This window comes from Lineus longissimus, chromosome 1, assembly GCF_910592395.1.
Source record: "Lineus longissimus chromosome 1, tnLinLong1.2, whole genome shotgun sequence".
NCBI lineage: Eukaryota > Metazoa > Nemertea > Pilidiophora > Heteronemertea > Lineidae > Lineus > Lineus longissimus.
In genome coordinates, this window is record NC_088308.1 from 29022573 (window position 1) to 29045479 (window position 22907).

The following is a 22907-nucleotide window of genomic DNA, read 5'->3' on the forward strand; positions in this document are numbered from 1 at the left end:
TGTTGAATCGCTGAGATATGAAATGCCAGGACAGGATGTTGTCTCTGGTGAAGGTGCATCACATGAGACATCACTGTCACTGAATCATTGGTTGTGTCGTTGTCCCCTAGATGGCAATGTGGGCATGGCTACAGACAACCAATCAACACTGTCTGATATGGTCAACCAATGTATGTGCATGACCAACATGGATTGTTTCTCTGCTCAATGTCCCTGACATGGTCTGTGAAACTGGGTTGTGCCACTGTCCTCCCATCACCAACCAAACTGTCGCTCCACTAGATCTCCTGCTTTAAACCTCCAAGTACTGTTTGAGTGGGAGCTGATACAAGACATCTGATTGGATAGTTTTCGTTACAAGACAAGGGTATAGGTCTTGCAAGTGAAAATGATCACAATTGTCTTGTGAGACTGGTCCTTCCAATGCCTTGTACCAGGCACACCATTTGAAGAAGCTGACAGTGTAACTGGTCATATTAAGCTCAGAAATAACTGTCTCATTATGAGACTGTCCAGACAGCAAGCATCAGTGGACCTCGGGACAGGCACATGAAGTCCACGTGGACGACTGGTAACCAATGACCTGAACCACCTGGTCTGTCACATCCAATATCAACAAAGGATGTGTCATTTTCTCCGATTCTCTAGTCAACTGTGTCACGGTATCGAATGGCTAACATGAAACATGATAATGCCTGACGTGAACGAGATATCGTGCAAAGACATCAGTGACGTTCACTCTGTCTTTATTGGAGACGGCGAAATCAACTTTGGCTGTGTGAATTGGCAATGGCCTTCCTGGTGACAGAGATTAGAGGTAACAGCTCAATATCGAGGGATCCAGTCAAATTGGCCAAGAGTTGTTTCGTATCAAAGACAGTAGCACAGCCATTCAACCAGATGTCAGTTCCTTTCATTTGAGACGGTTTCAAAACAGGGTTGCGGACAGCTGAAGTCTGTCACACCCGGTCGTTTGGTTGTGCCACTGTCTCCGATCCTATCCAATGTGACCAGTCGTCGTTAGGTGGCACCACTGCAGATATTATCAAGATCTACTATGTTCGTGGGCGATCTTGACTTTCGAGATTTTTGCGTGTTGGACGACGATTCATTAGATCTCTGGCTTCCCCACCCGGATGCGTCGTTGTCTCGATCTCTGGCTTTCCCTACCCAGCCATGTAGTGGTGCAACCAAACGGCTACCACGTCGCGTTGGCCTTGTCATGCCATGCCGAGAATATTTCACCCAGTTTCTTTAGCTGCCGATGTTAACTGGTAGGCCGATATGTGTGTGAATTTTGTGCTATTTCAAGCTGCAGAAAACTAGATAAGCAATATAAATCAATCGTATATACGTATCATATATCCGAACCACGTGCGTTTATCCCATCGGAGCTTGTGCAATTATGTCAAGGACGATTTATTTTGCAAGTATGTGGAAAGCTTTCTTGCGTGATACATAACGATAATACTTAATCAAAGAATGCTATGGGTATGTTATGGTCCGGGGTCGTGTAGTTTGTTTTCGATGTTGGCTTTGTCCCGTGGGCAATATATTAACCTAATCAGCGGCTGCATATTGTCTCGGTGTTCGTCGGCTCGCCAGTGAAGGCAACAGTGAGAAGAACAAGGCGGTGATCCAGAATCAATTGGCGACTGATTTATCGGTCACTTGGCCACGGCTGCGAATGTGTCATGTAATAAAAACCATCTACAGTAGTGTCCACGGGGCTATATAATTCGGCTAACTCAGTAATCACGGAGAGAGCTAGTTATGCTCTCACCCGGGCTACTGTCGTCTGACCAGCTACCCGGCCCGGCGAGTTATGACGAGAATGATGCATGGCCGACGTGATAAAGGTGTCGACAGCATGATAACAGGTCATAATAGACCAGTAACCCCATAAACCGTTCTGTCAGTTGAAACTGGGCTCAGGGGAGACTGTTAACAATCCTTTGGGGACTAAAGTGCTATGAGATATTTCTCTGCACTCTCTAGTTACAGCTATTGCAAGCAGGAGTTGATGATAATTAACGAGGATCAACGCTTGTAGTGAGCCATTTCGTTGATGAAAATCCACGACCATCAAGCTATTATTCAAAAGAGCTACGTTTTTATGAAAATCTATGGTAGTTTTTTTTAGCCCGCATTCATGTACACACCGGCGTAGTGGGTTATTCTATTAAGGCTCTTGAAAGTCATGTCACATCTTCCACCAATGAATTGCGCAAATAGATATATATTTCACACAATTATACCCCGACAAATACATTAGTGTGAGAACATAAAAATATTGATTTCAAAGTAATAATAAACAAGAAGAAGAAGACATGAGTCGCGTGAGGCAGGCTACGAGGTATGGAGTATATTCTACGTCAAGTCAATGAAGTAGTTTCCTTGTTTCCGTAAGTGGCCAAAAGATCATCTCCACTTTCCCGCGAAATCATCCATCAGACATTCCCGCCAACCTTCAGCAGTCGCGTCAAGCATCCGTCATCATGCTTCATGGGCCTCCGTAATGAGATTACCTTCTTGACTGTACTTTTACAACGAAAATATGCAAGAACAGAGAAAATGACAAAACATTATGCAACATTACCTATGCTACTTGAGCAAAAAGTATCTTAAAAGCAACCAAGACGTTTTACGATGTTTATAGGCTATTTTTAGGCCGCTCCTCCAGCAAACTCAAGTTCTAACCTATGGATTATATTTTCACCTGGCCACAATACCTCATAATCATTCCATTTTGAAGGTGGGTGAACCTGATATTGTTGACATTCTTGTGCCTTCTTCCTCCCTCCAGTGTTCAAGGCAGAGCCAACGTACCCGTGGGAGTTCTCAGCCCACCTCGGTGATCATGCTGAGGAGTGATGGCCCGCACTGATGATAGCGGGAAAGCTATTATCAAAGGTACCTTTCAATAACATTAACCATATAAAAAAAACCCATCAACCTTCAGAGTCTGAACAAGTATACTGAAAACAACCTGGTAGAAAGGTGAAGGCCATTTTTTCCCCACATTTTTTTCAGACAGTAATTTGCGTACTGAGGAACCATTAATCACTAAAATCATTTCTGCAAATCTTGAAAGTGCTTTACCATGTTGACTCCACAATGCACAGCCCCATCTGCAACATCAGATCTGCTTCCTGTTGTGATTCTATAAGCGAATAAAAAGAACCACCATCTTGATTTTGAGGTTGTCATGCAACATTTAGACACATTGGTGATAGAACTCAAGTGGAAAAGAATAGAGACCTCCACATCCCACAGCGATCGTCTGCTGAAACATTTTACCAGTCTTCATCATGTGATTGATCTTCGCCAAGACCAAGGATGAGCTATTTCCGATAGGGTTGTCCGGTTTTAGCACAGCAACAAGCATACATCCTGAGGAAATCACGGGCTAATGTTCGCTTCTCCGGCCCTGAGTGTGCAGGGCCGGAGAAGCAAACATTAACCCGTGATTGTCTTGGGATGCAAGCATATGGCCTCGACAGTATATTCAACCAGATTAGCTAATGAGCCCAGACCAAGTGAATTCCTCATTGGTATGTTGGGGAGATCTTGATTTTGATTACAGTTAAGGGACTCAGATATCTTAGACTATAGGCCGTCTGCATCTTGGGTTAATTCTGATATATCCAGAGAATCAAGTACATATATTCATGAATACTTGAGAGAATGTAGAGCGCGACTGGGGTAATTAAACCGTGACCATGTGCAGCAAAATTGGCAAAGATGCTCTGTCGCCAAAGACTGCCACTGCTTTGGTCTCAGGTGAACTTATGTCACGTCAACCGAAGCCTTGGCACAGTTGAACTTGTTCAAAACAGGTTAATCCTTTTCAAGGCCGTTCCTCTAGTGGGCTTGCTGAAGAGGACAACGCTTCGTTCGTGACTTATCATAAATTTTGCGTGAGATCGTGTAAGCATCAAATGAACTATTTCATATCTTTGGATTCAAGAACCAGCCATTTCGAACCTTCCCATCCATAATTAAATAAAAGATAAGCCAGCTTTCAATTTAGTTTTATCGCACATTGGAATTCCTCTTAAGCCGTGCTAATTTCATTTCGCTGCCCCTGGGGGATGCTAGCGACTTTCACAATCGAGGCATTACCATCTAATGGCTCACAAGAGGATTTTTACTCTCAATTATTATCACACAAACATTTCAGTTTTTGTGGGGTGCATTTGTGTATCTACACCAGCATATGAGGTAAGTCGATTGCCCGGCCCGGTCCCTTGCAGGCCACACCAGCATATGAGGTAAGTCGATTGCCCGGCCCGGTCCCTTGCAGGCCACACCAGCATATGAGGTAAGTCGATTGCCCGGCCCGGTCCCTTGCAGGCCACACCAGCATATGAGGTAAGTCGATTGCCCGGCCCGGTCCCTTGTAGGCCAAATGATATCAGTGTCCGGCTAATCTTGCAGACGAAGGACAGACATACGGTGGCCCATAGAGGACATGCGTTTATTTTTAATATAATAGCAAAAATTTTTTTACAATGCGTTCTTTTTCTCTCGAATTACAACCGCCGTCGGATTTATTTCTCACCGCCGAAAAAATAATTTCCACCGCCGGGTAAAAAATAATAATTCCCACCACCGCCAAAGAAAATAATATCCACCGCGGTGGAAAATAATATCCACCGTGGTGGAAAATAATTATTTTTTACCCGGCGGTGGAAATTATTTTTTCGGCGGTGAGAAATAAATCCGACGGCGGTTGTAATTCGAGAGAAAAAAAACGCATTGTAAAAAGAAAAAAATTCTATTATATTAAAAATAATCGCATGTCCTCTATGGGCCACCGTAGACGGCGGTTGTAATTCGAGAGAAAAAAAACGCATTGTAAAAAAAAAAATATTCTAATATATTGAAAATAAACGCATGTCCTCTATGGGCCACCGTACAGACAGGCTCATGAACACTGGCTTTCATGAAACCTCATCAATAGTGAGCCCATGTGCTGAAATTGTGTTGCTTCATGTATGATGAAGTGTTAGAGCTGTTCATGTTCGAGATGTGATTAATGATTCGATCTCTCTTTGTATTCTCCCAGGTCGACAAACATACGAAAACAATTCGTCATACGTGATCGCCTCTTTGTGCAGCAGGGAATTGACAAAGTGGAAAAGGCGTCCGTTGTTTGACAGGCCTTTCAAAGGAGCGTCATTGCGCTGAAAGATGGATAGGACAACTTGCCAGACTCCCCAGAGTCGCCTATAGTGGAGACTGTGTTAGCTTGATCGGCGATTTGTCATCTCGTGACTCTGCGGCTGAAGAAAGGAGGACATTAGTCACCGGTTGGGGACTTGTTGTCGATAAACAAGTATGAAGATGTATATGTTTGTTTTACCGCTGTTCTTTGATGATACTTTCATGTTTGTTGAAGGTTCACATCAAACATATGGCATGTCATTCATCAATGAAATACCGCTGTGAACTTTTACCCAAATTCGTTTGATGTTCTTCGCCCTCATGGCTCACAAACTTCGATTGGAAGGCCTAGGATTGATTTTGATCCCGTATCCCATAAAATCTTGTTTTCCCAAAGATTGGCGAATTAAGCGGTCTGACCTAGTGAAATAATGGTCAAATAATCGTCTTGTTGACGATTCGCTTTGATCTCCAAATCACAAGCACAATCATACTAAATAATACACGAAAACGCCATTTAAAAAGCAAAACATGAGGTATTCATTGGAAAAGCTATGATGACATGTGCAGAGTTAAGGCCTATAAATCAAAGCATTGGATTGGATTTCTCCGTTTAGCTAGTTGATGTTTGACATGCTATTTGCACAGGAATCGATTTTCATGTACAATATTCGTTGTAATTGGTAACATAATTCATGACATAACCCAAATGGACAACTTAATTACTTTTATAAAATCGATGTAGACAAGGACATTTTAAAAAACTTGATCTACATTCATAATCGGAGTTATGTTTGAAGAGTGACTTTAGTTTTATCCGAGACTGGCACAGACGAAATCAGAAGAAGAACAAGAATTTAGCCACTAGTAAAGTCACTCCCGTTTCTTTTCAAAGACAGCGATTCCAATATGAAGTTACAATGTGAGTTAGACTGTTTGATGGAAGAGGATGCTAAGTGAATAATACACAAGTAGTATCAAATATGGGCGGATAAACACACAACAATAATCACAACAAAGCTTTAAACAATATCGTTAGCAGCTACACGCATTAATTGCAAGCCCAAAACAAGATCAAAATTATCACTCACAAAGCAGTCGCCAGTTTATACAGCAGTATACACCATTACAGGGAAGAGATAAGCAATGCCAGAGCCTGGCCCTCTTCGGTCTTTCCTATTACCTACATAAGAATTGTCGAAAATCTTACCATTCACACATATAAAACCGCTTCACTCAATTACCCTTGTAACGAAAGAGATATTCATGACACAAAAGACCACACGACAGCTGAGCTTTCGTGAGGCTCGGAATACGTGTCTATTTCTTGTCCCATTGACAATGCTTCCCCGTTAAACCTTCGTAGCTGTCTCCGCATTTGTGTCGTTGATGGGCGTCTCCTCAGCACTAGTCTTGTCCTTGTCACCTTCCTTGCTGCGTCTATCGAAGCAGAACATGATAAGATCATAGATAAGCTCGACGATCTCCATGGTGGTGATGACAGTGATGCCCAGCCAGAAACACATGATTCCACCGACACTACTCAACAGCTTCGCCAGTGAGATGTCCGGCTTCTCCTCGACGATGCTCACCTCAAATGTTTCCTTTTGTACTGTCACAGAAACGAAGTTTCTTTGGAAGCTATCCGTGTCCATCAGAGTCTTTTTGGAATCGGTTATTTTAGTCGGGTTGAATTTCGAAGGCCTTTCAGGATCATGGAGATTAAATTCTTCCTTAGTTTTTATAATTTTTTCAAGTTCATCCAGTGTAATGTTACGTTTATTCTTGATACCTGTGTAGAGTGGTAAATGAAAGGATTCATGCGGCCACTCTGACATGGTTTCAGTGGTACCATAGTCGTACCGATGACATGGAAGGGTGCATTCAAGACAAGCTATCGGGGGCCGCAATCTAAAGTCATACATGCAGGCGACCCTTCTGAGTATTGAGCCAAGATCTGTGCTGAGTCCCACACAGAAGGGCAGACCCTTGGTGTTATTCCGCGGGTGAATCAACTCGGCATCCACGCAGTGACACTTACTATTGATATGTTCCTGAATACACTGGTCCTGACAAGTGTTTTTTTCATATCGAAAAACCTTGCCATCCCACGTCTTGATGCGTTTGTCAGCGTTCTCATGACTACATGTGCCGTATGGAGGAGGCTGGTTTTGCCACCTTTTGGTGATTAAGTAAAAGTTAGCGGCCATACCAGGAGGCACATTGAAACCCTTCTTGCCGATATTAGGAAAGGAACCAGGTTCATGGACAACAACCTTAATGCCATGTAGCTGCGATGCCTTATCAACGCGATACATTTCAGGGTAAAATAAGTGAATTTCATCATCGAGAAATAGATCAAGCGACAGATCTAAGATGGTGCCAGGTTTTGTTTGGTCACGTGATATGGTGAAACAGTTGAAATACTGCGGGTGTTTGAACAAGCGAATGTCGCATTTGTCCGTTTGTAATCTCCGCCCGGACTGAACCGTAAACACGCAGTGACCAATCATGTTCGCCTCGTGGCCGATTTTGTTGCGCATGGTATGGTTAACATTTTGATATATGGCAGCAGTGGTCGATAAAATCCCCTCCAAAGTGCTCCTATCGATGATTTCTTTCTGTTGTTTCAAAGACTCGCCTTGGACATCGTCGCCTTCGTCATAATAGACATCTGGTTCCTCTGGTTCCCCATCGCCAGGATCGAAGTAATCATACTTAGAGAAGTTAGGGTTGTTTTTGGCTCCTTCCTTATCAGTCGGATCCTCCGCATCATGGTGGAAGGGCGCGTCCGAGCGATCCCAGTCCAATGCCCCCGTCACGCCCTTCCCGTACTCCTTCATGCGCCGCGTCACATTGTCAAAGTACTCAAGCACGAGTAGCTCCGCATCGCTGATCTGGCCTGGCACCGAATGAGGTTGCCTCCGAAACGGCTGAAGATTGCAAAGCGTGATATCAGGGAATGGAATCTTTCGCGGGATTCGGATTCTCTGTTCTTGAGTGGTATCGTAACGGAAGTACCCCCTTATGATCTCACTAACCTGGTAAATGGATAAGATTAGAAATGCCAACACAACAGTCGTCCACAAGATCATCAGCAGACGACTTTTTGTTTTGAATATTCTGCCGACGCCCCGGACAGACGTCGTCATTAAGAACTTGAGGAAACACTGTCCTACCGTCTGTGGCGGCTTGGTGGGGTCATACTTCTTCTTGGGTGCCTTGAGTTTATCATCTCCTGCCATGTTTATAGTTGATGTATCACCGGAACCGGAACCTACAGAACGTAAGATTCTCTAAACGAAACGAGCGCCTAAGGGTTCGGGATATTTCATATGATATCCGATAAGCAGTAGCTTCACCAGGATTGTTCAGACAATTTGATTCACTTAATAGCTCCAGTGTCACTATTGAATGAAATGACGGCAAGAAATCTCGACGAGGTCAATGTTCGGCTTGACTATCTTCTGCTTCCAATCTGTTTGTAACTGGTGTCTGACATATCATCAATAATCCAACGAACATTTATAATGTATGATAACACTGGTACTGTTCTCTGCCAGTGATACACTGCACTAAACAGAGTAACTAATTCTCGCGCGACTCATGGGGCAGCTGCAGCAATGTCACCATAGCTTAGACCGGTTCCGTCGGGACAATGATGAAAAGTGCAATATCCGCTGCAATGTTATCCTTCAGTCGAGGACGTTGTTGACGTGATGCGCTCAAAAACACTGACTGGGATTTCATTAAAGTAATCCTCAATATAATAACACGTAAATGACCCAGTGCAAATTCTCGTTCCCACTGTATTACTTTCAAGTAAGCCTCTGGCACAACATTGACAGAACGTATGGTTTGTAATCACTTTCCGTCCAACTATCAAATATATGTCCGATTCTCACCAGTTCATTATTCGTTTAAGCAATAAACAACTCAGGCCAACTAGTATTTCGTGTTGATATCCGAAAATATAGCGAATAGTTAGCCAATCTCTCCTTGTCTATGAATTGCAAGCCACGGTTTAATAGCAACCACGCAGACTTCTGCTGAACGCTAACGGACTGACAGGATAAGACACAAGTAGGCAAGAGTTCTTGTTATGCTTTTTTACGAAACAAACAAAATGAGCCAAATTTTGTTCTGACAGTTGGGGTTCCTTTGCAAGCTCAGATCACTAAACCAGAGTTTTTTTGTCGAAGCAATAGTTTCCACCTACCGGTAACCCAGCCGTGATGATAGAAGTCGCTCACAGAATCTGATAGCAAATGTTTTCTTAAGTCAGCCTCGGAAAGAATACGTCCTAAGGTATCTGTAGCTGTACATATACCTCGAAGCTTCATACAAACCGGCAGCACTTTATATCCTGAACATCCATGCAAAAGCATCGATTCGACACTCCCTTAGATTTGATTGGTCCACAACCAGTCTAACGAATGTCTCGTTCAATCAGTTGGCTGTGATGATTTCAAAAGTAATGTGGGGTCCGTGAACTAATGTGTCCCAAAGGAACAATAAAAAGCAGATAACAGTCTGTCTCAATATATAACACTAAACGTCGACGAGGTGTGATGATAAATCCCTTCTGATAAACACTCATTTCCTCGCATCAATGTCCTCATTGAGTTATAGTACGGGATCAAGCGAGTATCCCAGAAATGATCAGATTGACATGTATGCAAAAAGTTATCTTTCTCCTTCTCCTTCAGCTCACGACTTTTTATTCCCCAGACAGCCTTTGGCACAGAGCAGCTAGTCTGACACAGAATCCAATCTCTTAGTACCCGGGGTCGGCTCCTCGTTCAATCTGTCAAGTAGGCAGCCGCGAGGTTAACCGTCTTAACAAAGAAACTTTATCGCTCTGAGAAGTATTCCATCTCTGAGATACTCGTGAACAATTTAGAAGTGTTTCCTCAACACAAGTCTTATATTTCCACCAAAGAATGTCTGCTTTCCTTCACTAAGTGGCTACAGTCAACTGGTTGAGATCAATGGGCAAAACGCTTCCAAGTATCTTCCTTCCCTTCAGAGCCCGAGTCAGAGCGAGCTGCTCAGCGTTCGCAGCGGACGGATCGTGATCAGTAATAGTTCTCGGACGCCTCAAGCATTTGAACGACATCAGATCCGCCGGCTCGACGCTTAACCTGACCATGATCGCCTTTCTCAGCGGTGTTCCTGCAGTAGTTCGCTCACGTTCCTTTGACCAGGCTTCCCTGGGAGACAAACTTATACATATTCATCAAATGTCCGTATTGGAACGAGCTATGAACACACGGACACGCTTTTGAATACCAACGGCCGTATTCGGGCACGGTCACAAAATCGGACTGTATATCCAACTAAGAAGAAACAGTTATCGTGTGTCCAACAGATAATGCATACGTCCTTGCATACCGGAAGGAAGAGGAAAAGAAGAAGCTTTGAAAATCCTCCCGAGATTACAGGTTGCTACTGTTGCTCAAATAGAGTAGTTTTTCAAAAAAAGGTTTCTATAACCGCCAACAACGTACATTGTACTGTACACACTAGGAACGCCAATGTCACTTCACTGCCGGAGGTACAGTCTCGTAAAATACGTTACCTTCACTTATCGGGGTAGGTAACACTCAGGTAACATTGGTGAAAGCCTTGGAAGCATAATTTTTTCCAGCCGCCACATTTCACCTTGGGGATGTTTTTGAAACTGAGAAGCCCATCAACCATCAGCGGTTGTCATTTTTTATTAGCCTCACATGGCCCTCGTGATTCACGCTGCTGAAACTGAAATAGCTCCAGTCACTTCATTACCTGTAGCTTCAATGGAGGTGAAAGCAATGTTCTTCTGCATCCGAAAGAAGTACGAAGGCTGCTAAATAGCTATCTTTTGACTTGATCATTGAATGGTCGATTAATGGGAGTCGCAATGAAGCTGCATGACCCAATGTTCTTCCCCATCCGCTTAGTAGAGTTAGTTGAAATGATCCAATAACATTCTGAATTATACGAATATCCATTAGATGTAAACAAGACCTTGGTCTAGACTCGAACCAGTGACCTTAAGGTTCAAGGGTGGCATCCTTTATGGCCAATATACATGCGTATCAATCCATTAGGCGTTGTATTCAACTCAGCAAAAGCTCAGCCCAGGTGTTATTTCAAGTACATGTATATTATTTTGCGTCCATGGTAGTCTGTCAAAGCAGCTGGTTCGTTAATTAACCTACTTAATGCTTACCGGTGCCTATCTATTCCTTTATCGAATGATATTATTCTTTTGATCTTCAACTGTACGGTGATCGATATGTCATCAGAGTCAATGATAAGCAAAAATAGCTTCATTTGCCGATCGTTCCGGCGTTGACGGACCGTTGTGCGAGCGGCGATCTAACGTCGAGTGATTTTTGTCGCTATTCAAATATTCAGGATCAATGTGGTCCCGAGGCAAATAGAAACAAAATTCCTGGCGCAAAGTACTCCTGAGGGAAATTATGGAAAACATCACCACACGCGTGAAACATCACCACACACATGAGACATCCCACCGATTTGTCGTAGTGGACTCAATGAACAGCGCGAAGAAAACTACAGTCGCATCGATCACTTGGTGGCAGGGGGCAGCGGCCTCATGATCAGGAGGTCGTGGGTTCGACTCCCGGCCGAGTCACTCCTTGGTTCCCCGACTGGTCAAGTTCAAGTGAACGCCTTCTGGTTGCTCCTTGAAACCCCTGATTGATTTCTGTGGAGACCGGCCGGGGTAATAATTTGATATCCCACAGCGCTTTAACAGTTCCGTTACTGAGCAGCGCTATATAAATGCGTGACATTATTATATTGGTGGAGTAGCCTATAGCGGGTGGACTGTTGGTGGAGAAACGGAAAGCGTAACATGATCGACATCAGGACGAAACGGCGGAAACTGAACCGATTTGACTCGACCTTTTCGGAAGGAGCACGCGATCCACTATAGGCCTGAGTAGGAGGTAGGAGATAGGAGTATAAAAAAATGAATCTCTGGAGGAACCTAGCCAATGAAATCATCAACATTCTCAGCCGTAGGTATCTTAGAGCATCTCGGGAGCCTTTTCTTCCGAGGAAGTGGCTATCGCTGGCAAAGCCTTCCATCAGCAAGAGCAAGGCCACTATCACCATCCCCTTTTATAACAAAATGCAAGTGGTCAACGAAACCATTTACCATGCAGCGTGACCCAGTCCTCACACTTCCATTGTGGTGTCAGATAATGTGCTCTATGGTTTATCTATTCACGAGGCTTGAATATTCATATGGAGGTTGCCTCTTTTATCACTTCACTGACAGCAACCATCAATTAGGCCTGATTGCTATTAGTATCATGACTTCCTTTAGCGACTACAACGACCCGGTCGTTACTCTCATTAATAGAAAGGCAATATCAGAGTTCCGGAGTTTGCTGAAGAAATGCCTTCTTATGCACTTTACATACAGTTAGATGCCAAGGACAGGATACCAAAGGTCTTTACAGGCCAGCACAATACAAATACATCTTTCCAACGATAGTGCCACGGTAAAAAAACTAAAGACAGTCGACATACCGAAAGAATACCACTCTGGACCATAAGCAATAAGCTACATGTACTGGTAATCATACCACTACATTCCGCAGCACCAGTCTGTCTTCAGCAGAATTGTTTCAAATGTCCCGAGTCGATAAAAGACTTGATTTACCAAGAATTGATGAAATTCTACGTCCGATCCACTCTCGCACTCTCTACGACAAGTTGTCAATATGAAGCTACGGCCAGGAAAATGGAGCTCAGGGTTGGTGTTGATTAGCCGTATCCTAGGCAACATTCCCATGTTGACAACCCTCTTGGAATACTTGATATCGAATGGCCGAACGACCATAAGGCAATTCAGATACTGGTGAAGTCAATAACAGTCTTCCTTACAGCATGTAGATACATGGCATGCATGTAGGGCGGAACCTGTCAAGAGTCACAAACAGCTTAAGGATATCTGTGCAGTTAACAAAGTGAGCCTCAAACTGATTTAGAACACATTTTTATTGATAAATGTAAACAAACAATTATTTGTCTATCAAACTACAAGTCCAATGAGCACATCAGCCAAACAACACAGGCAAATGTCCTTACTGTCTTTGAGGCAAGTCTTTCACTTGAGGAACCAAGTTCATCCATCATGATTTGTTTTTAGATTCAAGTCTCACTAGATTTCCCAATACTTTCACTTGATTTGACAAGCTCAGGAAACAAGATGGGTAACTGGTCTGTCCTGTCCTCTCGCACATATAAGTTCAAAACTGATTCTCTTGGGACTATCTCCATTTTGGGTGGAGTCAACAAGTTCATTTCTTGCATTAGCATTCTGCCGAGCAGTGGTGGATAATCCACCTCCTTTGGGATTATTCTTGGCTCTCTCTTTGGTGCGTCTTGCTTCTTTATCTCAGCCTCCTCATCCTTGTGTATTAGCCTCCAATCTGGCTTGTAGCCTGTAGTGATTCTTTCCTCCTCTGGAATCTTTACACCTCGGAACACCCTCTTAGCAAATGCGCGACCATGACGGAGAGTCTGGAAAGGGGAGATGAAGAGATTACGTTTCTGGTCTATCATTTCATTACTTTTACCATTGTCATTCTTTGTCTCTGGCCTCTTCCCCATCCAATCAAATGGCCAAAGACAATCACCAGCCTTATGCTATACAGAGGTAACTTTCCAACATTTGTCCAATGCCTCCTCGATCACTACCAAATTTCATAGGCACAACCAGGCCCGAAGAGCGTTGTAAATTCGTTGTAAGTGCTGCCACCTACCCACAAACAATAACACTTCGAGATGGATGAAAAGTGAGATTTTGAACACATTTAATCATCAAAAGGTACGCAGAATGAACGACGAAACTCCCCTCTTTCTTGTCTCGGGCAACTTAAGTAGAACAAAAACAGCTGAATGGATCACAACTCACCTTGTCACTCATGTCAGGGGTGGACTTTGTGATGGTGTAGTAGGAGGGTTCAGGATATCGATTGTAAAACGACTCCCTGATCACCATTCGACCGACTCCAAAATTTTTCAGCTGACACAATATCTCATACAGTGTCTTGCCGTAATATATACCGGCTGAGCGCCCAATATATTGGATAGACATGGCAGAAACTGCGAAAATATTAGAGAAATTTTTGAAAGGTCACGTTTTCATGGTCGCAGCCATATGCAAATTGTTTTCTCCACAATTTGGATTCTTTCCATTTCGGCCGCAATCCTCTCTGGAAAGAACATTGATAACCAGCTGGTTGAGTCAACATCAGCTGGGCCGATGGTGGACTCGATCCTCCTGGGGGAGTCCATTTCGTCACCCTGATCGTATTTCCTTATTGAGACAGGAAGAAGTCGATCCACTGCGTCTGGAGTGTAGTCCGATGTGATATCAATTTACTATTTTGATTGATGGGGCAAATGCATAGGCAAATGACTCTTCCTGCTGGATAGGGCAAAGTTGTTTACAACTATGGTTGTCAGTTCCAAAATGATTCCAAAAACAACACTGTTACAAGCAATGAAATCATTTATTTGTTCCAAGCAATTTGCATACGTTAATAGGACTTTGATTGGTCAATGACAGAATACAGCTATTACCCAGCTTGGACTATTCAGTGGCACAACATCAGGGACAAGCATGCTTTGTACCCATTTAATGTGTTGTCCAAAGATGATTTGTTTTGTCAGAGTCTGTAGAGGATGTATGATTTAAACCACACAAATCGTCCAAGCATGACGTTCTTAAGAAGACTCCCCTTATTCATAGTCAGTAAATGCAAGTCGAGCCAGTGAACCTTTGGAGCGAAGAATCTGTTCAAACTTCAAACAAAATGCTGTCTTATGCCACACATTAGCCTCCATCAGCTCCTCTTCATAAACATTGAAATCCTCAAAGTCGACTGGGAAAGTCATTTTCAGAGCACACAGGGATGTGAGGGCAGCAAAGTACTTGACACAGCTCATCACATTAGCAGCAGTAAACCTATTATCAGTCAGGTTGATGTACAGGAGCCTCGAGAACGTCTGTAATACTGGGGACAAGGTGGCTAAGTTGGCATCATTCAACTTACAACCTTCCATTTCAACAATTCGAACCTGATTTTGACAAGCTTTGAGAACCTTGGTAAGACTAGTGCAACATGTGCTCAAGTTGTTTTCACCGATGTCCAATTCTTCAATAGTTGTGATGTGATGTGAGCTCGCCAGGTAAACAAGGTCCACTTCCTTCAAGCAGCATCCACTCAGGTTAAGGTACAACAACGGGCTTTGCACAGCCGAGAGAATTTGCCGTACATTCTCTCGGACCCAGTTATTACTCAAGTCTAATCTTTGTAGATTCGGTAACTCCTTGAATATGGCACACAAACTCTCCACAGCTTTAGGGTTATGAGGAAGGACAATACTGTTACAAGAAAGATCCAAGCTGACGAGATTCGTGAGTCGACAGAAGGATGGCTGCATTCGAATGAGGCTATCACCGGTGAGCGACGTGAATTGTAGGCGAAGACCAGTAGCAACCTTCAAAACAAGAGAAAGACAAGGCTCAGTACTGAAAATCAGGATGAAAATAACTGATATCACACTAGTCTCTCCTTATCTTGCAAGTAGGAACGTCTTTGGCAATTTCTGTCAACTGCACAATGTTATAACAGACATAATCTGACACAGTCTTTCCATGTACACTGACCTCTTCATTGAGTTGATCCATAAGCATCATAACACTGGTCTCCCCAAGGCAAGAGATGTCAACCTTGTCCACAAGAACTTTGAGGTTAGTCTCTGCAAGCTTCGATAGTTGTAATGCCTTCACTAGTTCTTTCATAATCTCCTCTGTCTTGACATAAACATCAAGCTTTATCATAACTGAAATTGAGGATTGAGGATATATCAACACTTCAGTAAAGACATGCATACTGATAGAATAAAGGACATCTGTCTCTAGCCTGACCTACATTATACTGTAAACACAGTCCAGAGCTGTTCTGACTTCTGCCGGGGCTGTGGTCACTGATCAGCTGTACTGACTGCCATACATCTTCATCACTGGCCTACAACTGTACTGTCAAGACAGGTCAGATCCATCCAACTTCCATGAGAGTAACGGCTGCCAACACTCACCTACTGTGAACACAGCCCAGAGCCGCCTGACTTTCAAGACATTGACAGTGAGGGGCTGCCAACACTGACCTACTAACTGTCGAACTTCCATGACAGTACAGTGGTAGATGACATGAAGACTTCTGGTGATGTCTTCTCTAACAGTAACAACTGTCTCTAGAGATGTCTCAAAGAACAATCTGCCTACTTACACGATTCATCTGGAAATGTTTGTCGAAAGTCGTATTTATTGGTGGCAAGGTGTGGTATCTGACTAGCTGTCTCATTGTACAAGTGGATGATCTCCCGCTGACGACTCTCATTAGAAATCAAGAGGCAGTGGGTGCACAGGTAATGGGTAACAACTTCAGCTGGAAAAAGAGAAAACATCTCGTTGGTTTCATGTCTTGCAAACAAAGGTGAAAGCTATGGCTCCAACCAAACTGAGGCTCTTCTCGGGCTTGCGATCTTTCTCTCATTTCTTTCTGTGTGATAAATCACATTTTTTCTCGTCCCTCCCATCTGACTTCATACATTGCAGTGCCTAGAATTAGGGCTTATTTTAGGTTCTTTCAGAGAGACATCACCTACCCTGAAATGGAAAATGTAACAAGCTAAACTTGTCCTTATAATCCTACTTTCTTACCAGCTGGAAATCCTGTTAGATCCAAATACTTCAATCTTGTCGGTGCTCGTTTCTTTAAACAGTCCACAAAGTTTGTAACCAAGCAAGTTGTGTATTTCATCGCTCTCCTTGTCTTCCAAGCCAGCACATTCCTATTGTAGAGAATTGTCACTGGGTCTTTTTCATCAGATACAAACTTGCTCAAGACAAGGGACTGCCAGGGCCAATGGGAAAGAATAACACTGATAGCTCGGTCCTTCTCCTTTAGGAGTGCAGCCCTCATCAAGTTGACAAAGAGATCATTGGGCACAACGTCTAAAGTGTTCTTCGTCATTGTGCTATCTTTGACGATGCATTCTGAGCACAGGTCAAGAAGGGGTGTGACCCATCTATCACCACTGGAAATGTCTGACCAGGTGCCATCAAGATTCACAGGGTACAGTGCCCCCTTACAGTTATTTAAGAAAGTGGTATCCATGTTGTCTCTGTTCCCCAATCAAAGCATCTGCAAAAAAAACAATATTGAGTTATTCACCAAATTGTGGATAAGAAAATATGCATAAAAATGATATGCCCATTTAGCAGTTGTAATAAGTGTAGCAATAGCATGTGTCACGTAAGTCTTGTAGCCAAAACCACCAGAGCTGATCAGGGAAAAGGAAGGATCTTACTCTTCTTAAATCTTTGGCCTTGCTGCATGTCTCTGGGGCGGCGCCGATACAATGGCAATGCCAGTGGTGGACACTCAGAAGGATGCTATAGTACAAGGATGACCATACCCTTCATCAATCCAGTCCAACTTGAGTGACTTGAGTATGAATGAACATGAATAGCCCAGAATTTGAATGACGAATTTTTGGTCTAATGGATTCTTCCGATTCAAGCCTTTCTTAGGGAAAAAAACCCAGTTTTCTTTCTCAAGATGACTGGAGCTAAACGCTTAATGAACAATTAAGACAATTGATAGGCGAACACTTTATTCAGATGCAATACCTGACATAGTCTGATGTTGACTTTTCGTTTCCAATATGGACGGTAGGCAAATTATACCGTGAATCGAGGAGACTTTCAGTAGTGCTGCTATCTAACGAAAAAATTAAAAACTACTTTTCGAGAATTATTGACGAATCAGCGACGAGAATTCCAGACTTTTTACCCGAAGCTGCAAGATGTCTGCGCCCATGATTAGAACGTGTCTAACGAATAGTTATAGATTTTCCCCTAAAGTATCTCTTTTTCAGGTTTCGTGTAGTTTAAAAACCCCTTACACAAAAGCAATAAAGCGAAGCTATAGTAGTGTGAAAGGTAAATTGCAATATGATGCTTTGGATGTGATCTTTTTTAATGTTTTGTGATCTGCTCGTATGTCTAGGGCCTGCCCATGTATGTTATGTATTGCAGGCTAGGCTACATACAGTCCTGATCATATTAATAATATTAATATCAACACCTTCTTCATTCAATATCTCCCAAACAGCGCACCAATAATCCAATGCGGTTTTCAGGATATTATCAGAAATCTTTTTTTCTATCTAATCATTATGACAGGAATGCGAATGCATGAGATGAGTCTTTCATTATGTAATGAGCCAATTAAAAAACCCTTTCAAAAAAACTTTTTTATTTCCAACTATTTTTGAAATTTTTTTCACTGGAACAATAGTACACAAAATTCTAAGAATACTGACAAAAAATTATCAAAATCGAACGAATCGTCGACTCCTAGTCCTTGGGCTATGTCAGGACTTTGTTTTTCATCAATTTCTAAAGACAGCATCAACGTCAACATGTTCTTTGTATTCTATTTTGCAGAGGTGAAACGCTTTTACAAGAATGTATCCATCTCACAAGCCAATAATGGTAAGTCAGTCAATCACTGGTACCAGATAGATTTCATTATGGTAAAGGTGTAATAACTATGTTCCCCCTAAGTTCACGCTGTTGCATCTGCAGTGGGAATTCATAACGGCTGTATTGGACCTAAGTTTGTTAGGGTAAATCATCTAGAAATTATGTAAGTTCTTCCCGGTATAATACGAATTGTTTGAATTTGCAGGGGGATACGAAGTGAATCTGGATCAAAGGAAGCTGAAGACTCCACTGGGGAAGTTGTTTGTGGTTCCCAATGAAGCCCTAGCATTAGCAGTTGAGACTGAATGGGATGCTCAGGAAGATGTCATCAGGAGACACACCATGCATCTGGTGAGTTGTTAGATTCTGACTTCATTCTTGGGTATTGTCTGATTAGATCAGATTATCATGTCATAGTGGAAACCATGAAATATCTTAGAAGTATTTCAATGGTATTCAAGTAAAGTGATATGGTAGGTTTGTTTTATTTCACTCTAATAATTCATTCTCTTCCAGACTCACCTCTGTAACACTGCCATTGACAGGCCAACCCAGAGGGACAAGGCGACTGTTGCTGGAGGCATTTTAGAGTATCTCAACACTGACACTATCTGGTAAGTACTTCAACATGAGTTCAAACTTTATTCCTGAAAGAACATGTATGGTTTAGAAAGCCTCGACATCATCTGTAGGATCTGAAGCTGGAAAAGGCATTTCAAGAGTTGTGTGATGTCGCAGACAAAGACCATTCAATTTCATAACTGTATGAGGTTGTCTTGTCACACATGTTGTTTGTGTGATATTGTTTATCATTGATCGATATTAGTATTCATCACTTCTCCTCTTGTTTTCAGTTACCGCACTGATGAGCCACCAGAGTTAGCAGAAAGGCAAGAACAAGAATGGTCTCCTTTTATAGATTGGATGGAAGACAGGTTGGTATGTTTGATCAAGTGCATGGAGAGTGACCTGTGCCGTCTTGCAGGTCATACTGTTAATCTCTAAAGTGCCGTGACTTCCTGCAATCATAATAAAATTGCCAAGACTTTTCTTTATATGTTGTAAAAATATATTGATGTTATTTTATCTATGTGCACCCTATTGTACATAAAGCAACATGTCAACATGTCAACGTTGTAGGCTAACATACTTTCTAACCACTGGGCCCTGGTTGTTATGTCACATTCTTATCACCATTTTCAGGTACAACATCAACGTCCCTGTCACATGCGGTTTGTCGACATCTGAGCTTCCTGAGAACACCAGGAATGTCTTACACCAACATTTGTTATCTCAGTCAGACTGGGCAATAATAGGTGAGTTTAAAGTGGCCACAGTCATGTATTTTACTGTCATTGTCTGGGAACCAAACTAATCCACTGTCCATTCTGAGGATACAGCTGTAAATGATGTCTATATGTGTCACAACCTGAACACATGTCTTATCATTAGTTGTGAAGTGAAGACTCACTATCACCACGGGTCTGTTTTTTATTTCATGCTCATCCTCCTTTACAGGCTATCAACAAGTGGTTGAACTGCTCAAGTCTGCAGTCTTAGGATTTGCTCTCTTGGACAGACATATAGGGGTGGAGACTGCCGTATCTCTGGCAAGATTAGAGCTCCAGTTTCAGGTAGGTGGAAAAAGCCTTGAATGCTAGATTTCCAACTTGATCCGATTGAAAGTCAACAACAGATATTTGCTGTCCTCATTTCATACACAAGGATGCTATTGCACAGAATTTATTGAGAAGATAAGATTGTTCATTAGTGAAGGTTTCCATCCTGAAGTCTGAATGTGGCCTGGATGTGGAATGCTAGTATGACCACACAGCACTATTCTGTTTGACATTTCAGATTGAGCGATGGGGAAATGTCGAGTGGGCACATGATGTGGATCTCATGGACCTCCAAACAAAAGTAGCAGCAGCCACTTTATTCGTTCATTTATGTAGTGAAAGTTCAAAGACATTGCATAAAGGAGGTTAGATAGACAGAGACAGATTGGGACATTATCAGACTGGGAGTATTTATTCTGCAAGGATAGAACCACAAGTGATTTGAAAGAGGAGTCACAAGGACAGTCTTATGCAAGACATTACAGCCCCACTGAGTGCGAGTTACCGATACTTCAGCTGTGAGATTTTGTCCATCTCTTCTTGATTGTGCTTGCGCATAGATGAGTGATTGTTGATTGTTTTTATTGATTTTGTACATTTTGTAAATCAAATGTTAGAAAACTCAAAATAAAAGTTGAAAAAAGAATATGCATTAATTCGTTTGTTTTGAAAAGATGGTGACAGTATTGTATGACCTGCATAGTCGTGAGCAAACAGGATTATGGCCATTCCAAACTGCTTCACTGGGATATGAATCCTACCAAACTGGAGTGCCATCTTTTCACACTTTGTCTTCTTGTCGTCACAAGAAGGTTGTGACTTTACTAGTGTCATTGTAGGACAAGACAAGGTAGTGCCAAGTTGGTGACTTGACTTGTCTCCAACAAGCGGTGCCTGTAAAGTAACAGGCGGGACCATGTGTGTTGCAGCATTCCTTATGCAGTCGCAATCGTACCAACGATGTCACTGTCCCTCCATAATACCTTTAAAGATTATCCGGTCTCGGAATATTAATGCACAGGGCATGTTCTACCCTCGATCCCCTGCATTCTTCGACAGTACGATCATGTGCCTTGCTGGATTACTGGTCCATTGACCTGGGATCACTGGGTTCAGAAACCCGGTCACAGTAACCTTATCCCAACTCATGTCTTAGCCGTGGGGCCCCCGTCTTGGCCGTGGGGCCCCCGTCTTGGCCGTGGGGCTCCTGTCGCGCGGTCTACGTTCTATCAGAATCCTTTGTTACTAGTGCATTAATACAACACGTGGCAGCACAGACGATAGACCGGATATGTTAGTAAGCCGTGATTTAGCGAATGCATGTCATTTTTCAGAATGTATGAATATTTAGTCAAACACTTTCAATGAACCACGTTGTAATATATAGATATACGCCATATATATATATGTATATTTGACCTCCTGTATACCACACATGTGGTCGTCTGGAGTGAATGACCTTACTTCTACTTTACTCTATACGTTCAGATAGCGTCATGGGGTTAATACCAGTGGACTCGGTGCTGAGAGAATCGGCACAACATGTAAAGGTCGTGGTATGTAAGTTTAGTTCAGATAAGCTGTGATCTAACTGTCAACAAAAGCATGTTTGGGGTTCATGCTATAAATCGTCCCCCGCCCGAAAAACGGGCGGGATTTTCTAAATTTCATTCAAAGCCTAGTTACAATTACTTAGCTCAGATGGCAGCACTTAACAGTAACGGACTCGTAAAATGTGGAAAGTTTCATACGGGTTTATATACCGTGGCCCTGTGTTATATTTTTGCTGGGGAGGACCGTGTTCTTCAGAAATGACTTTTGCCAATGAGACAGTACCGGCCTAGCCCCCTGTAAGTGAACAGCGAAGCGGATCGAAGCTTATTTTACTGGTCTAGAGACAGCTGCACCGTATTCTGTCCTCACTCAATGCAAATTAGGTATCTTGGTCAGTGCTTGCTCTGGACGATGGTGAACTGGGGGAACAATCTATCCTGAAGAGGCAAGCTTCAGTGCTAGCTCTGGGCGATGGTGTAGAGGGGAACACCCTATCTTAAAGACAGGTCAGAGGTCCTGCAAATCGGAAGTACTTGCATTTGTTAAATTGACCGACTAATGTCTGTTAGTTCAATCACCCAACCCTACAATTTTATTTGCTTCATCGTAAAACAGCCACCCTGATCCTTTTTCTTGGGGCCCACGTACCTGTAAAAAAGATTTAAGCCGTTTTCCCTTTAAAATGGTGCTTTTCTACAAGCTCATAGCCTGCATGAGATATATGATGTAATCTACCTGACTGGCATGAATGTTAAGTATCTACTAGCATTGTACCCGTGGCGCAGGCAGGTTCAAATGGGCTATACCTTGATTAGATTGAATTGCAATAAACATCTAATGCAATATCAAAGGAGCCATATCGAAGAGACAAATTAAACCAACCATTTGTCCACAGACTCGGACCTAGCTGTGGCGTGCTGTATGCGTATAAAAGTATATCAATTAGTCCGATAGAGATGATGAGACAATGCCTCGTTCCT

General features: G+C 42.7%; 4 protein-coding genes across 4 annotated transcripts; 1 reads left to right on the forward strand and 3 right to left on the reverse strand.

The window, feature by feature from the left end:
• Nucleotides 1–5358: 5358 nt before the first annotated feature.
• LOC135496471 (FMRFamide-activated amiloride-sensitive sodium channel-like) lies at nt 5359–10749 on the reverse strand. Its single transcript, XM_064785810.1, has one exon. The coding sequence runs from the start codon at nt 8412–8414 to the stop codon at nt 6522–6524; it is 1893 nt and encodes a 630-aa protein (XP_064641880.1). The 5' UTR covers nt 8415–10749; the 3' UTR covers nt 5359–6521.
• Nucleotides 10750–13170: 2421 nt separating this feature from the next.
• On the reverse strand, nt 13171–14369 carry LOC135482902 (small ribosomal subunit protein mS34-like). The gene is made up of 2 exons (XM_064763386.1): nt 14108–14369; nt 13171–13713 (listed from the first exon to the last, which is right to left on the reverse strand). The coding sequence occupies exons 1-2, from the start codon at nt 14288–14290 to the stop codon at nt 13342–13344; spliced, it is 555 nt and encodes a 184-aa protein (XP_064619456.1). The 5' UTR covers nt 14291–14369; the 3' UTR covers nt 13171–13341.
• Nucleotides 14370–14689: 320 nt separating this feature from the next.
• On the reverse strand, nt 14690–17965 carry LOC135482910 (preferentially expressed antigen in melanoma-like protein 7). The gene is made up of 5 exons (XM_064763394.1): nt 17897–17965; nt 16925–17408; nt 16491–16649; nt 15869–16044; nt 14690–15699 (listed from the first exon to the last, which is right to left on the reverse strand). The coding sequence occupies exons 2-5, from the start codon at nt 17379–17381 to the stop codon at nt 14938–14940; spliced, it is 1554 nt and encodes a 517-aa protein (XP_064619464.1). The 5' UTR covers nt 17382–17408; nt 17897–17965; the 3' UTR covers nt 14690–14937.
• Nucleotides 17966–18073: 108 nt separating this feature from the next.
• LOC135482919 (ATP synthase mitochondrial F1 complex assembly factor 2-like) lies at nt 18074–21019 on the forward strand. The gene is made up of 8 exons (XM_064763404.1): nt 18074–18208; nt 18716–18763; nt 18960–19105; nt 19271–19368; nt 19609–19689; nt 19958–20070; nt 20273–20388; nt 20612–21019. Exons 1-8 carry the CDS (start codon nt 18085–18087, stop codon nt 20741–20743), a joined length of 858 nt encoding a protein of 285 aa, XP_064619474.1. The 5' UTR covers nt 18074–18084; the 3' UTR covers nt 20744–21019.
• The last annotated feature ends 1888 nt before the right edge of the window (nt 21020–22907 follow it).